Source organism: Chaetodon auriga, chromosome 7, assembly GCF_051107435.1.
Source record: "Chaetodon auriga isolate fChaAug3 chromosome 7, fChaAug3.hap1, whole genome shotgun sequence".
NCBI lineage: Eukaryota > Metazoa > Chordata > Actinopteri > Chaetodontiformes > Chaetodontidae > Chaetodon > Chaetodon auriga.
Window position 1 is genome coordinate 27,547,501 of NC_135080.1, and position 17,299 is coordinate 27,564,799.

The following is a 17,299-nucleotide window of genomic DNA, read 5'->3' on the forward strand; positions in this document are numbered from 1 at the left end:
ATGTCAGGCAGGGCCATGGCGGGAGACATAGCTGTAATCCACAATCCAGATTCAGCCACTATCAGGGACTGATAGATGCAACCCATGAAGCAGTGTCCCTTGGAGGATGTGAGGACCAGATTTAACCTTTTCCCCATGCCCTAATTAGGAAGACTTATCTCAAAGAGACCAAAATAATGGTTCATTCTGGTGCTCCTCTTGAACTTGTAACATAGCAAGTTCTCTTGACTTTTGACCATATGTAGCCAAAAACCAGATATGTCTGACATGGTGAAATGGTATTTCCTGACTTAATTTCCTTTCCTGTGAGTTAATGAGGATCACTTATAAGCAATGTTATCTAATTAACTTAAAATGAAAACAACTAGAATTTTGTGAACAAAGTGCAGCTTAAGTACCATTAAGGTGGGTACTCATGTACCTATAGTGGGATGCAGCCAGGAGGAGGTAACAATGGGTCATGAATGAAGATCATTTTCAAAAGATAAGGTTTTTTCCAATTTGGGTACAACTTCATTGTGAGTGGTTGAACTCAATAATTACACAATGCATAATGTAGTTAGGCCATCTCATAAAACAAAGGCATTGTAGACTAGCGAGCATCTTGCAATGGGATCACACCAGCCACAAAACCTGTTAACGTGTTCATGTTCCGACCTACGAGTACTTAGTGGTCATTATTACATTATTGCATGAATACTCAGTACTCATGAGTTGGACAACACCCATCATGGAACTCAGTCTTTATTTTGAACTCAACCACACACCTGTAAAGTTTCCTTTCATCTTGCTTGGTTGTGACACTACTACAGTGACAAAATCTTTCCACAGACAGACAGACAGACAGACAGACAGACAGACAGACGGCTGCAAAAGTACTGAAAATTGCCTCAGTGGTAGATCCCACTATAGAAAGTGTCTCCAAGACCACATTTAGCCATGGTCACACACACGCACACACACACACGCACGCACGCACACACACACACACACACACACACACACACACACACACACACACACACACGCGCACGCATGCACCCACACACACACACGCACGCACGCACGCACACACACACACAAGGTGGAAACAGTATCAGCCATGCTGTTGTGGCAAGCATAATGTAAATGAAACAGATGGAAGCCCAGAGTTGATGATATTTAATGTAATATAGTACATTCCAAGTACTTTCAAGTAAACTTCCAAAACAGCACTATAGTGTTCCAGATATGTATGTGTTAATTTTCATTTTCATTTGCACATACTCATATGGGCGTTGACCATATTAACAATAAAATGGTAATTAAATAAATAAAATGATAATTACTCACCATCATAACTGTGGATATGTACAATTTGAAACATTTTTCCCATTTGCTGGTGGGTGCAAGTGGAAGTGCATCATTGAAATTTATTCATGGGAAATCTTGCAGGCATCCCAAAAAATATGCCATTGTTGATACCATAGACTATGGCAAGAAACCAGTGGGAAGTCAGTGGACTACTATGTAAAGAAGAAGTGACGTCTTAACTGATTACCCACCCTGATGACAAGACTGACAGATTGTGTTGTAGTTTCATTTTGTCACCAAAAGAGCATGGTATCATGTAATTTAAATGCAATAGATTGGGGGTGCTGTTTCTCTTATTGCACTTGAATACTGTTAACTTTAGAACAGGTTAAGTCTTTGAAAATGAAATATCAAATGCTGTTTTAATTTCTAAATTGTTAGAAAATTACATTTAATTTTAATTGTGATTAATAATAATGCTTGCACCAATGGAAAATTAGACTACATTATTTATATCGCATTTCAATTTTCAAATTTCAATTAATATTTAAGTAAAGTCCACTTTTAGTGCAGGTTAAGTTTTGTCACCAAAAGAGTGTGACATGTAAATATGAATGCAACAGACTGGGGGTGCAGTTTTGCTTATTGCATTTGAATACTGTCCTCTTTCAAGTAGGTTAAGCCTTTGAAAATGAGAAAGGGAAACAGCTTTTCCATTTTCACTTTAATATGGCCATAGAATATCCAGAGTTACAGTTTCATTTTCAAGTTCAAATTAACATCTTATTATGGCTCCCTATGTGCTTTTATAATGCTGTCAGCTAATTGAGAAAAATCAATGATTAATTACACAGCTGCACAGCTGTCTTCAAGGTTCAAGGTACACTTATGTGTCACGAAACAACATGGGGTTGCACAACAAAATTAAAGTTGTAGTCCCTTTATGCTACAAAAGCCATTTCATTGATTTTACCATTCTTGTTATTACAGATATAACAGGAAAATATCTCATATTTTCATGCAATGTGCCTGTTGGGTCTGAAAACAGGTCAGAATGTCAAGTGCATCGGCAAAAAAATTTGAAATGATATCTGACCACTCTTGGGAAATATCTGTGAGTGAAATGATCACAAGAAGGTATTAACAAAAGTTAAGACGACAAGGCAACATATACAAAGTTGCACTGAAGTCAAACAAAGCATTTTGTAGGACCAAACCGGTTAACTTACTTTCCAGCTTCAAACAGACAGATTTGTAACTCACAACAATACATTGCAAAATATCTTCAGCCTTTGCAGCCCATTAAAAAAGGGGGAAAACAATAAATAAATGAAGAAATTAATGTGAACTAGTTCATATTTGGGAATGAGAACTCTTCAAATTTGTAAATTGTGAATAACGAATGTGAGCTAGTACATTTTTATCTGTGTGAATTGAACTTTGACCTAGTTCTTGTGAGGTGTAAACACCACATAAACACACTGTGTCCTCACCTCTAAAACGTGTTCTGTTTGTTGTTCACGGTCCAGTTTCCTGGGGGTTGTGGTGATCAGACCTAAGACAGAAAACACCAGAGGAACAATTAGATTAGCAAGTTAGAAAAATTTGCAAAGTGATATTGTAATTAGTTGTGCATGTCAGACACTATGGTTCAAATTCATTCATTCAATATGGAATGATATGATATAATATGATATATACTGTACACACACACACACACACACACACACACACATATATATATATACACACACAAATATAAACAAATACATACATACACGAGAAGAGTTTTGTGAAAAAAGTACGAGACTAAGAGCCACAAAAAAATCCTTGTATCTGCTGTTGGATGTTTATAGTTCCAATCATTTTCAGGCTCCAGCATGGTTTTGATGGAACATTCATCGCAGTTCTACATTAAAATTCATGGCTGTAACGTGTTTGGTTTAGTTGATACTTGACCACAACTTCTCTAACTTGTAGGGTAGATACTACCAACACATAATTTCCATTTAAAGAGCATATTGCCCTAAAATTAATTCATGAAAACACTTGTTTGTATATTTTGCTTGTACATTTTAACAGAAGCACAAATTTAATAATCCATGTCAACAAATGCTGATATGTCAGCAATCTCCACAGAGAAAAATCCCCCTATGATGAGCATAATCATCATAATATGATGACATGATCATAATGACTTGTTATGAGTTTTTTCTTGAACACCATAATCTTCATGTTAGCGTCCACTGGGGTGAATTGCAACCTAGGTCATGATAATCTGCCTGAAACTGTCACTACATTTACATGCAGTCAAAAACCCTTTCATAAATATCAGCAATAACCCAGTTGCGCACGGCCATGTAAACACCTTGAATAACCGGAATATGCTCATATTCCGGTTTTTAAAAACCTGAATATGACCCCTGGGTTACTCCTTTTCTAACCCGAATATTTGGTCATGTATACACCTATCGGAATATCCCCATCGAACGGAACATTAATTTGTGTTCTGCGCATGTTCTATTCGCAAGGAATCTTGGTCTTTTGAGTGCAGGAACTACTTGTTGAAAACATGGCGACACGGAGGACACCACACTTTTGGAGCGAGGAGGAGACAAGTCACCTCGTAAGTGTGGTGAAAGACATGAATATCATGTCTTTTGTAGACGGTAGAAAGTACCGGGATAGCGAGATATACAAGAAGGTGAGCTAAAAGTTACAAAGCTGAAATGACGCGCATTGCGTCATGACGTTCGCCATGCGTTGACACATTGTCCGTTTGTCGCTGTTTTGATGGGGATATCCCAATTGATTACAATTACCATGTATACAGGAATAACCCTGTTTGCTCACGCATGTAAACAGGTTATTCCGAATGTTTCAGAAACTGGAATATTGACCATAACCCAAATATTGACTGCATGTAAACATAGTCTGTATTTCTCACTTCAATTTGGGATTGAGTCTCTGTCTTCAGAAAAGAAATTCAAGTACCATGGGGTATCACTCACGATTGAAGGTGAAATGGATTTTGAAAGTGACAGAGGCAGCGACTGCCGCCAGATTCCTGAAGAGGCAAGTGGTCAAAAACCCTTGAGTGACTGCAAAACACCGGCAGCAAGACTTGATGGCAGCAGGCACTGAGGTTTCATTTTGCATAGTAAGGTGCGTACTAAACACTGAAGGACTCCATGCCTGGACTCCAAGATGTACACCACTACTGACCCAAAAGCACAAGAAAAGTCGGCTCCAATATGCTCAAAACCATATAAATAGGTCACAGAAGTTTTGGAATTCTATTCTGTGGAGCAATGAAACAAAACTGGAACTTTTCGGCCAATGGAACAGTGGTATGTCGGAAGGAAGAAGAATGAAGCATATGCTGAAAAGAACACCCTGCCTACAGTGAAGCATGGCAGTGGCTCAGTGATGCTCTGGGGCTGCTTTGCTGCCTTTGGCACTGGAAACCTGCAGCGTGTGAAGGGCACGAAGGATTCAATCAAGTATAAGGAAATCTTAGGAAAAAATGTCATGCCATCTGTGAGAAAGCTGAAGCTCGGGCATCATTGGACTTTCCCACAATAATCCCAAGCATACCTCAAAGTCCATCAAGGCTTGGTTTCAGAAGAAGAAATGGAAGATTCTAGAGTGGCTGTCACAGTCGTCTGACTTGAACCCAATAGAAAATCTCTGGTGGGATTTGAAGAAGGTGATTGCCAAATGCACACCCAAGAATATTACTGAACTGGAGGCTATTGCCCATGAGGAATGGGCTAAGATTCCTCAGGTATGCTGTCAGAAGCTGGTGTCTGGCTATGCATCACATTTGCAGTAGGTCATAACAGCAAAAGGGTGCTCTACTAAGTATTGAAGATGCTTGTCATGAAGGGGTTCAATAATTTTGAGACTGCAGTAGTCATTAAAAGTAGCATTTTGTGTTGAATTTGGATCAAAACCCTTGTAATATTAGTTTGGTTGAACTATTTAAACAGTTCTTCTGTAATTTGTTTATTGCAAACAGCTAAGAAATCATATAATATGCAATGGGGGTTGAATAATTTTGATTGCAACTGTATGTTTGCAGATATGAAGGACAAAGCTGTTTGTCTTCTGTGCAGAGACAGTGTGGCTGTAATGAAAGAATATAACATAAGAAGACACTATGAAACACCATGACAGGTAAATTTTTCTGTAATAGCTGCATTAAGAGCCTAAAGAAATGAATGCAACTGATTTTTCTTGTATTTAATGTTTAATGTTGTTGTTTATAGATAAAAACGGTCTTATAAGCTGTGTTAGTTCCAGGTTCAAGGATCTGGCTTAGACTAGTGTGCATCACAGAGCAGCAAACTCAGGTTTAACATCTGTTGTTTGGTTTTTCTTTGAAGGAAATTATGTTTTGGCTGTTGTTGGCCTGTGGGAAAATGTTTTCATTTGAAATTACTATGGAAAGCTGCAGATAAAGCCATAAGAAATGAATGCAACTGATATTTCATTTATTTAATGATTAAAGCTGCAGTAGGTTTGAGAAGAGAGCAGACTTAGCCTGAAAATCTGAACCAACACAAGCTTCACGCCACTCCCCCTCCCTCTCCGCTGCACCCGTGCCCTGCTTCCAAGCCCCTCCTCCCTGCGGCGTCTGCGTGGTTGCCGTGACCAAAGATACTCTGCTGATGCGACTTGAAGCAGCCAAGTAAATGGAGCACGAACTGATAACAGCGAAACATAAAGTCACCTCCACACAGATAGATATACAACGCTGGCCACCAGTTCCTCCTGTTCATCTCCAGCCCTCACGGTGCATCTGCCAGAGATGCAGGAACAATTCCTCTGAGGGTGTGGCTGCTTTTACACTTGATAGCTGTAAATAGTCTGAGGGCTATGTAATTCTTTGTTTTTCATTATTATTTTTATTCATTATTCAATAAAGGTTGTTTTCTAAAGTGATTTGTTTCTTATTGCATAAATGTACAAATATAGAACCTTACACTGTTTATTGAAATACCCTTTGGACTACTTAAAAAAGGAAAATATAACTTTCAGTTGAAAAAATAAGATTCACTGGGTCAAGACTAGGCATGAAATGTCTCAACAGCAATTAACAAGCTTATTAAAAACAAATAGTAACATTTTAGAAAATTTTCAACCTTTATTTTACATAGTAATAAAACATTTTTTTGTATATAATAATAATGCACAGGTGTGTAGTTCCCAATATAAATTTCTATTTCTGGAATAGCAATCTTCATTCATCAAATTGCAAGGGTAAGCCTCATGTCTGTGGCAATGTCTGACCTGTGGAAAGAGCATAAAGAATCGGATGTGTGATCAGAGTTTGATTTTTGAATTATTACATCTTGAGGGGAAAAGAGTTGTTTCAAAGTAATTCTTACTATCACTCAAACTAACATAATTTTGTAATGACTAGATTGGCCATAGAGGTTATTCTGACTCCATAGCAGTCATTCTTACCCTTCCCCCTGCCGACTTGTGTCTGCAATAGCTCCTGGGTGGTTGAAGCAGGTATGCCAGACAGCACTCTATGTTGATGTGGGTCATCCCTCTCTTGTATGGTGAGAATACTGGGGGTGGAGGGGGATTTAGTGTCTGATAGAAGTGTGAAGGAGTGGTCACCTTCTGAAAGGGGGGAAGTGGGGGTTGTGGGGTGGGGAAATGAGTAGAGTGGTGGAAAAACGTGTTCTTTTCAAAGCAGCAGTAGAAGGTATTGAGGTTGTCAGCAAGGCGTAAACTGTTGGCTGAGTGGGGAGCATCAGGCTTTTAGTTGGTGATCTATCTGAGCCCTTTTCATACAAATGCAAAGCCATTAGCTGTGATTTGTTGATGTTTCTCAGCACACAACTGTTTAGCATTCCTAACTGCCCTGCTAAACCTGGTCTACACAAGGTATTGTTATCTGTCTGAATTGAGAATCATTACTATTGATAACTAACATACCTTGAATGGCAGGTTCCTCAGCCTCACTGATACCAAGACCCTACCCAGCAAAATCATCCTCTCTGCAGAAAGCCAAATAATAGATGTCAGACCACAATCCTTTTTTTCCTGGTACCAAAATAATTAAGTAGTGCTCAGACTAAATATAAATCATCTACTTTATATTCTGTGTAATGTTACAAGCATGCCTCAAAATTTTTGTTCTGCTTATGTTTGTAGAAAGAATCAATGATCATGATCAGAGTTGGACCAAACATCTAATTACATAGCATGAATCCAATCAGACAATCATTTTCTTACCTATCAGAGAGTACCTCGCCAACAATGCTGGAAAGTGCGGGTATGGGATGTGTGGCCATTGTGAAAATTGCTGGCCAACAAATGAGCACATATAAATCTTTTTGACATAAACAGTAATCTATGGCAATTTGTACTTGGTAAAAAAAAAAAAAAAAAAAAAAGAGACAAAAGAACGAAAAAGAAAGCAAACACTTATTTCAGTATTCATGGAATAGGACAACATTAGCTGTGAGAGCAAGGATGATGCTACACATACATATCATGAGGACAAATACCAAACTGAGACTGCCTGGTCACTTTTTAAAGGTTTTTTCTGCCATTTTCTAACTAAACAAGACAACTAGTAACATTAGCCTTAACATTGGAAATAAGCTTACTCTGCCCAGCCGCTACATCACAGTTGCTAAAATACCAATACGTGCTGCAGAGTGTTACTGTAACAATTACCATATTAGCTTTATGGTTATTTCCCCCCGAAAATGAAAACATATAGAAATCAGGCAGAAGTAATTACCCGTCAAGCAGAAACATGGCCAACTCATAATCAGCATGATCTTTCAGGTCACATAAAAGCTACTCCAATATTTACCCTTGTTTTATCTGGGGCTCGGGCTCGGTCGAGTTCTTTCGTTTTTGCTTGTTTTTCTTCCCTGGTCATCTTCTTTTTTGTTGTTTTAGCCGTATATGCTGTTGTTGGCAGCAGCGGTATGAGCAGTTTCTCCTTTGCGGGTGGCTGTTGCACCGCAACAACTTTCATTAGCCTCCTGACACCGCTCACTGAGCTGTCTGACTGAGAGGCAGCCGGCAGCATGAGCGGAGGGAGGGGGCAGTTCGCAGCGCGTGAGTAGTGATTGACAGATGTCAGACACTCCCTCAGATGCTCCTCTGGCTCTGATTGGTTGTTTTGTGTCGGGCGTGATGGATTCTTGCAAATTGCAGTGGGAGCAGTAGGTGGGACCAATTTTTCACAGATTATATTTTTCATGTACTGCAGTCTGGGCATAGGGACAGTTTTAGCAAATATGATAAAAAATCACTTTTATACAAGTTACCTACTGCAGCTTTAATGTTTTATAGGCAGTAACTTCTAGGCTGTGTTAGTTCCAAGTTCAATATGTGCAATATTGACTTGGAACAATTTTTTTAAATTTTGGCCCACTGTGTATTTGAGCTTGACACCCCTGTCCTAGTGTTTTCCTTTTCCCCATCCATAGTGTTATTTGGCTGTCTGTCTGTTCCCCTGTAAGTCTAAGCTGGGTGTGTCTCTCCACTCAGCCGGCTCTGCCTAGTCAGCAGCACATCTGGCACGCATCTGCCTGAGTGTATACACTGGCAGTGTATTTAAGGAAGACTCTCGGCTCTACCTGTTGCCACCTTGTTCTGATTCCTTTGTGGTTTTCTAGTTCTTTTTCCAGTGTGAGCATTGATCACATTCTGCCAGTTCCTCTGTTGCGTGCTCTTGTTTGATACTTAATGTATGGACTGCCACTTAGGTCGCTTTCACACCAGAGCCGTTTGGTCAGGCAGGTGTGAAAGCTCATCTGGACTCTGGTGCAGACCAATCAAGCGAACTCTGGTCCGCCTGAAAACATGGGTCTCAGTTCGCTTGCAAATGAACCCTGGTTCAGTTTGAATGCAGTGTGAAAGCTCACCTGACCAAACACAGGACCAAATGTACGCAGAGATGCTATACGCAGTGCATATGCAGTGCATCTAGGGTAGAGGAAGTACAGTGCGCACTCAAAACCAAAACAAACATGGCGAGAGGACAGACGTGGACAGATGAAGAGCTCAAAGCTCTCCTTGAAATATGGTCAGATGACCACATAAACCTACTTCTGACATCCACTCACAAAAACAATGACATTTTTAAGCAGTTTAGTGAGAAAATGGGGGGAATGGGTTTTAAATGAATGAACTTCACATGATGCTCCATGTTTATTGTTGTTTTTCTGGGCCGGGAGGGAGGGATTTCCCCTCCTACTTTGTCCAATCGACGAGCACCCCTTTCAACCACGTGATGCTGCTCAGAAAGTTCGGTGCGCTTTAGAAATCACAGTGTGAAAGCAGAACTGAAACAAGTGGTAAATACAACAGTGTTGCGGCTTTCAGCTCCCCAGTCGAACGAAGTCCGCTTGGTCAGGTGTGAAAACGACCTTGTACGTTTGTACGTTTTGTTTCAGTGCCTTACTGCCTTGTCAGCATTTGTGTTTTACCTCAACCTGTTCAGCGGTGCTCCTTTTGTTTGTAATTTATTCTACTCCTTGAGAATGTTTTGTGTTTGTTTTTCCACTCAGAATGCGATTTGTGTTGTTTTCTCCACTCCTTTTGAGTGCTCTTTTTGTTTACCTTTGATTGTCAAACTAAATACCTTTTATTTACTCTAGTCTCTGCATATTTGAGTCCTAAAAACATTGCTAAGGCACAAGCCTGATTACTCATCACAAACATGACTTGAGTCCAGCTCAAACAGTGGTCTGCTGCTTGGCAGCCCATCACACCTGTTCTGATATATTTCTGTGTCTGTCAATTTCTGTAATTTTCTGAAATCAACAATCTGACATTCACATTGACCTCATGCACTGATTGGCCAGGTACAAGGAAGTGGAAAATTAGGCAGACTTGGAACTATTTGTATGCTCATCAAAGTGCAACATGACAAATGTTTTCAAAGGAGATGGTCTGAAAATGTGCAATACTCTATGATACCTAATTAGAAACCTAATTAATCGAAAAAATAAAGAATTAAATTGCTCTGAGGAACACTGAAACAATAAAACTCAACTTTTCATCCTGTTTTACCTTCAGAAAAAATCAAACACCATCAGCTATTGAATCCTGCAAATAAAATTGTTGGTATACTTGTCCTTAATTAACTGCACAATTTGTTATGGTAAATGAGTGAAAGCCGCTGACTTAGGTTTTAATAGTAATAATAAATTACATTCAATATTATTATTATTATATAGTATTCCATAAATACTTTACATGGAATAGATAGATAGAATAATAGAATAATATCAGAATAAAACTGAACTGATAGAATAGAATATAATAGAATACTACATCCAAAATACAATATAATACGAAAAATAAAGAAGTATTTTTAAACAGATAAGACACATAAGCAGTAAAATGGTGTGCTTGCATTAAAAAAACAAAAACAAATTTTTTTGACTATTTTCCACCCTGTATTTTGCAGTACAGATGACGCCATGACAAACAGTATTTTTAAAATACACCCCATCACTCAAGTACAGACTGCTCAATGGAGCAAACAGTTTTGTGGTAAGTCTAGATCCTATCACAGTCACTGACTGCAGTTCAGGATATGTTAAATAATGCTTAAAATATATTAGATCTGGCTCACTCTTAAGAAAAAAAAAATTCTGCCAAGACACCCATCTTCCTTGCAACATTTTCCACTTCCTCCTGAGGGATCCCAAAGTGTTAAATTATCACTTCCCCCTATGACTCTCTCCTTAGGTCTCCCAGTTGGACAAGCCAGGAAAACTCAAAAGGAAGGCACCCAAGGCATCAGATCAGATCTGATGAAGCCAACAGAATCATCCATCTGCAAAAATATTTGATAATCTGAGGTTCCCAAATTGAAGACTCTTCTCCTCCTGGCTTATCCTTGAGATCCTGTTCATGAATATCACAAACAGGATTGGAGACAAGGGGCAACCTTTGGTAGAGTCCATTACCAACTGAAAATGTGTTTGACTTATAAACTATAGATACAGCTCTCACTTTGGTCATAAAAGGACCGGATGGCTCATGGCAGTGGCAACGGTACCCCATACTCCAGTGATACAACCACAGGTTTCCCCAGGGACACAGTCGTCAGCCTACCAAAAGCCAACAAAACACATGTAGATTGGCTGGTCACACTCCTGTGATCCCCCTAACAACCAAGGGTAAAGAGCTGGCCTCCTGTTCCATGGCAATGACGGAATCTGCATTGATCCTTGTAACTCTGTGTTTTGACAATCAGTCAGAGCCTCTATTCCAGCATCCTGTAATAAAGTTTCCTGGGGAGGCTAAGCTATGCGACACCCCAATAACTGAGGCACACAACTATTATTTTGAAATGGAAACCACCCCAGTCTGCCACTTAACAGGTACCTTACCTGACCTCTACGCTACACTGAAGAGCCTTGTCAGCAAAGACAGGCCAACAAAGTCCAGAGCCTTCAGCATTTCAGGGCAAATCTTATACACATCAGGAGTTTCTTGACTATCTTGACATTGCTGACATGTTGGTCAGGTTCAGGTGCTCCTGAAAGTGCTCTTTCCACCACTCGATAATATTCCCAGTGCACAGAAGTCTAATAACAATGCACCACTGTGGCTCATATCAGGCAGGCGATTCCTCCCAAACAACCTCCTGTGCACATAAGCATTAGACCAGGCCAGTAGAAAGATTCCCTAAATTGAATACTTTCCAGGACAACACAAGAGACTCTAAAAAAGCTGGGTACTCTGAGCTGCTGTTTGGTGCATAAGCACACACAGTCTTCCCCTCAGCAACTTGTAATCACTTAGAGGCAACCCTCTCCATCTCTGGGGAGAACACATGTGCTGGCACCTCTCACCCTGAGCAAGTTTGAAGGAGAGTGCATTCTCTCTCCAGGAGTTTGGTTCCAGAACCAGTGCTATGTGTAGATGTGGGCCCAACTATGTCTCGTTGGTGCCGCTCCACCTCTGGTTCCTTCCCCACCAGGAGTCAACATGCCTAGGTCCCTGCCTTTGCCTGCTGCTCATCCTACAAAGCACCTGACCCTAATGTCTATCCTGACAATGGGTGGGTCCCCAGTATGGTGGCTCTTTGTAGTTCTTTTGGGCTGTACCTCGCTGTACCACTTGGTACTTCCCTGCCAGGTCTGACTCCAGGAGGGGGCCACAGAATCCTTATCCAGGTAAGGTGCTGCAGCTCCTTCTTGGTCAATCCACATAGGGTCTGTGAATGGTTCTGTCTGCCTCCATTCCGGGGACCAGTTTGCCTTGGCAGAGAGCCTACCAGGGGCTATTGCCCCTGGCTGCACAGCTTCTAGGATCACGCAAACCCCTCTACCACATTAAGGTTGGCACCCTGACTTATTTTTATTTATTATAAAATATTATATTTTATTTATTTTTTACAGCAAGGAATGAGGTGAGATGGCATTGATTTTACTATGAATAATTGGAATACATATATACACACTGTATATAGTATATGCAAGCTTGACAATAAGAGAAAAATGCTATTGATTAATGAGAACACGAATGTTTGGTTTTATGCTACATTAGCTGGGCAGACTGATATGCTAACAAGCCAGGATCAGCTGACAGTCCGTTAGTGCCATTTGCAAATAAATGGGGTACAACAAGGGGTAAGATGGAAAGTGCCCCAATATGTGTGTGTGTGTGTGTGTGTGTGTGTGTGTGTGTATGAGAAGACAGGAGAAAGTCTGTGAAGACAAAAAGAGGGTGCATGAAGAGATGAAGGATGACAATACAAAAATTTGGAGCAAAGGATCTCTGTAATAAAATCAGAGAAAGAAAGAAGTCATTGCTTGAGACAAGTGGGTGGAGTATTATCAAATTCAAAGCAAAGGGATCTCAACTAAAGAAAAGATAAATATAGCAGCAGCTAATTACACTGCTCTGCACCACAAAACTTATCTGCAGATAAGTTTGAGGTAGCATGCAGAGGGGATGTGAGTTTTAATGTTCCCGGACAACGTTGTGGCTGTTGTTCTTTCTCTCTGCACCGACCTTCTGTTCCTTCTTTTAACCCCCTCTGCTTCATCCTACAATAATAATTAATTAATCACTATAATTAATAATAATTAAAGAAATTACATGGGATTTTCCTTGTGCGTTAATTTTGGCAGCCTCTGTGGACAGAAGGGGTAGTGTTTCTCATTAGGATGACAGCATTTTGCATGAGCACGACTGTCTCATTTCATACAGATAATCTGGCTGGTGCATGCATTTGTTTTGGAAGCAAGTGAAAGAATGAGACAATTTATGTTTATTTATGTATTTTGTTGAGAAAGATAAAGTAATCAGAATTCCCTTGTAATGTTATATCTCCACAATAATAGGCCAACAGCAAAACATAGGTCGACAAAGTGTAAAGCAGTAATTCATTTGTATTACAGCCAAAGCATTAGCTAGTTTTGTTTTAGCCACCAATGTAAATTCATATGTTAATACGAAATCATGCAAAGGAGGTAGAGAGGTGGTCCACCGATCAGGAGGTCGGTGGTTCGACTCCTGGCTTCGGCAGACCACATGCCAAAGTATCTTTGGGCAAGACGCTGAACCCCAAAACTGCACCCGATGCTGCACCATCGGTGTTTGAATTCATATGTATGTCACTTTGGATAAAGCGTCTAGAAAATGACTCATTGTAAATGTAATTTTGGTTGTTCTTTGGTCAATTCTTTTATATTTCTCCTTTCTCTTCCTGTTCACAATAATTTATTACTCATTGTGAATCTGCCTGGGAAAATGAAAACATTGGCTCTTATGGTCTGCATGCTATAAACTGTTTTTCTTATCGGCCCTCATCCCACTTAAAATCCTGATGACATTTAAGACACTCTATATTTTACTTTGGGTTTACACATCTATCTTTGTTGGTCAGATCACAATTCTGATCCCAAGGCTTCTTTATTTTCTCAGCTGCGTGTAAATTCTGCACTTTAGCAGTATAATTTATCTAGCATTAGCTAACAGTTATAAATAAGCTAATACAAGCACATGAGTCACACAGATCATTCAGTGATTCAACTGATCGGGGATCAGATAAACACTACACCAGCTTGTTGTGCCTTGTACTTTGCTCTGTGTAAATGACTGGAGCAGTTTTCATGCTTGCTTTACCAGAACAATGGCATTTTAAATGTAACTTCAGTTGCTTTAGTTGTTATATTGAGTGCAGATGAGGCAGATCATGGATGTATTGAGAAAATCAGCGAGTGGCTATTTCCAAGAGGATGTTTACTGATGTTGTTACACTTCAGGGAGTACAGATTATGAAGCAGCCTGAAACTTGCTGCTCCTTCTAAACTGTCATCTATCATATTAGCTACTTTGCCCCTACAATATTCAAAGTAAGAGAAGGACAATTCATGCTCTTTTCTCCGTGGAAATCATGCACGCCTAGACATCAATACACATTGTTCTACGTTCTTCTCAACCCAAGACACAGCAGTGCCTTTTCACTCACATACACACCATTCCTCACCAGTGTGGGTGTTGATTGTGAAGAAGTTCTGTGGGTTTCCACTGATGATGCGGTAGTTGAGCCTATCAGCAGTGTCAGGAGGTGTGGCGTCGGGGTCCTGGGCTGTGATCTGGACGACAGAAACATCCCTTGGAGAGTTCTCCTGGACTGAGGGCCGGTATACTGGTTCAGAGGTCAGTGGGGCGTTGTCGTTAACATCCTCCACCTGGACAAACACTTCAATAGTGGTGAATTGGGGAACCACACCGTGGTCACTGGCATACACCGTTAGCCAATAGGAGTCCTTGGTCTCGCGGTCTAACATATCGGTGGTGTAGATCATCCCTGGTGGAGAAAGAGACAAAGAGAACAAAATTTGTGTTTATTTATTTCTGTTTAGTTTGTCATTATTCAGACAAGGTAAGGAGTAAAGTGTAGAATAAAGAAGTTTAACTACACCTACTGCAAGAAACAAGTCCAATACAAAGTAACTTTAAGATTGTTTCTTACTGCAACAGAACAGGCAGTTATTTCAATTTAGACAGTAAAGAGAGATTTCACTGTGTCATGTCAGAAGTCCTCAACACAACAAGAAGTGAAAGAGTGAATGAAGAGAGAGAAATAGCCCGAGGATGTTACGGATTGAAGACACTGCCACTGTAAAGCACCAAAACATTATATGGCCTGTGGTATAGCCCCAGTTTTGATAATTAGTCCAATCCTCTTTCACATATTCCAAAAGCTGTGTGCTTAGACCTGAAAAGGTATGTCCTGGTTACCCCCAAAAAACCAGAGGAATGTTCAGAAGGTTTATTAAACAGAATGAAAGAAAGAACAATCACCAAAACATTTCAGTGTTCATCCAAACACTATCATCAGTTGTAAAATGACAGGAAGTAACTTGTGTTTGCCAGAGGAAATGGTATTACCAGTAGCACTGTCTTCATGAATGCACACACACAAAACACAAAAAGATAAACAATCAAGCAAAAGGGATTGCAGTGACCAAAGAAACTACATCCTCAGGATTGCTGCTCGAGTTTTGCTGTATATGTAGCTGTATATGATGTGCACCTCCTAACTATATGTTAAGGCTCCAGTGGCTACAAATACACTGCATTGGGTCTGCAAGAACTGTGATTGGTCAGCTTGGGCTGCTTGTGTTTTTTTTCCCCAACAAACAACATTAATTAAACAGACTCAGTTATCTTCTCCTTTTCATGAACCACAAATTTAGCAAAGATATCCCCAGAGCAAAACTTCTGCTTCCAGTGACCCTTGATTTCTGAACCAAACAATATAAATTTGGTAACCTCACAGAATAGCAATGAAACAAGGCAAACCATCCAACTGTTGCATGTAAACACAGGTATTGTGGGAAATATTACATTTGATACACCTGTGTAATTGCTGCAGTGGATTGGAGAAACAGGAAGAGAAGGGATAGAGAAATCTGATTCTGAACTACAAGTCAGAGCCTACATTATGTGTGTATGTATGCATGGTATACAGTGCATTCGGAAGTATTCACACCCCTTCACTTTCCCCACATTTTGTTATGTTACAGCCTTTTTCCAGAATTCATTAAATTCCTTTTTTGTCTCATCAGTCTACAGACAATACCCTATAATGTCAACTGAAAAAGGTTTTTTAGACATTTTTGCAAATTCGTTAAAAATAAAAAACTGAAATATCGCATGTACACTAGCATTCAGACCGTTTCCTATGACACTCAAAATTGAGCTCAGGTGCATCCTGTTTCCACTGATCATCCTTGAAATGTTTCTACAACTTGATTGGAGTACACCTGTAGTAAATTCAATTGATTGGACATGATTTGGAAAGGCACACACCTGTCTACATCCTCCGGACTACCAGTAGTTCAAATTTGTCCTCTGTGTAGAACATTTGTAAACCTGAATATCTCCCACCCACTCCATACTACTGAATTAACTCCTTTTGCAATATACAGAGGGCATTTAGGGCTTTACAATGATACCAAATGTGAAGGGGTGGGGCTTTGGTACCTTTCTCTTTCTCATTAAGGAAAATGGCATCCATCAGTGCAAGCGCATTTTATGGGAAGAGGAAAAGTATGTGCATAATAGTTTTTATTGAGCAAATTTTGGCTTGAAATGTTGTTGGCATGTTTTATATAAGTCTCTTAACAACACATTAAAACATTGTCTGAATTATTTTAACTGTATTTTAGCATAGCATTTAAGTGTTAAAAATGTCTTAAACAAAAAAAAACATTTTTTTACAAAAAAAAATATTATTTTTTTATTTTTCCTGGCAGCCAGGAGGATATAAGGTCCCATTGTTGACAGTGCATGTCAGAGCAGAAACCAAACCATGATGTCAAAAGAATTGTCTGTAGACCTCCGAAAAGGGTACAAATACATTAAAGCATTGAAGGTCCCGAAGAGCTCAGTGGTCTCCATCATTCATAAATGGAAGAAGTTTGGAATGGCCAGGACTCTTCATAGAGCTGGGTGCCCCGGCCAAACTGAGCAATCAGGGGAGAAG

At 39.8% G+C, this 17,299-nt stretch overlaps 1 protein-coding gene across 12 annotated transcripts in view; it reads right to left on the reverse strand.

Annotated features, from left to right (window-relative positions):
* Positions 1-17,299, reverse strand: part of LOC143323080 (protocadherin Fat 3-like) — a 244,803-nt gene that overhangs the window by 103,954 nt on the left and 123,550 nt on the right. For all 12 annotated transcript variants that reach the window (XR_013077385.1, XM_076734696.1, XM_076734694.1 and 9 more), the window contains 2 exons: positions 14,792-15,115; positions 2,787-2,848 (listed from right to left, as the gene is read on the reverse strand). Coding sequence is in view for 11 of the 12 variants with exons in the window: in XM_076734696.1 (XP_076590811.1) it covers positions 2,787-2,848; positions 14,792-15,115 (386 nt within the window). In the remaining variant the exon portion in view is untranslated. The remainder of the gene's footprint in view (positions 1-2,786; positions 2,849-14,791; positions 15,116-17,299) is intronic.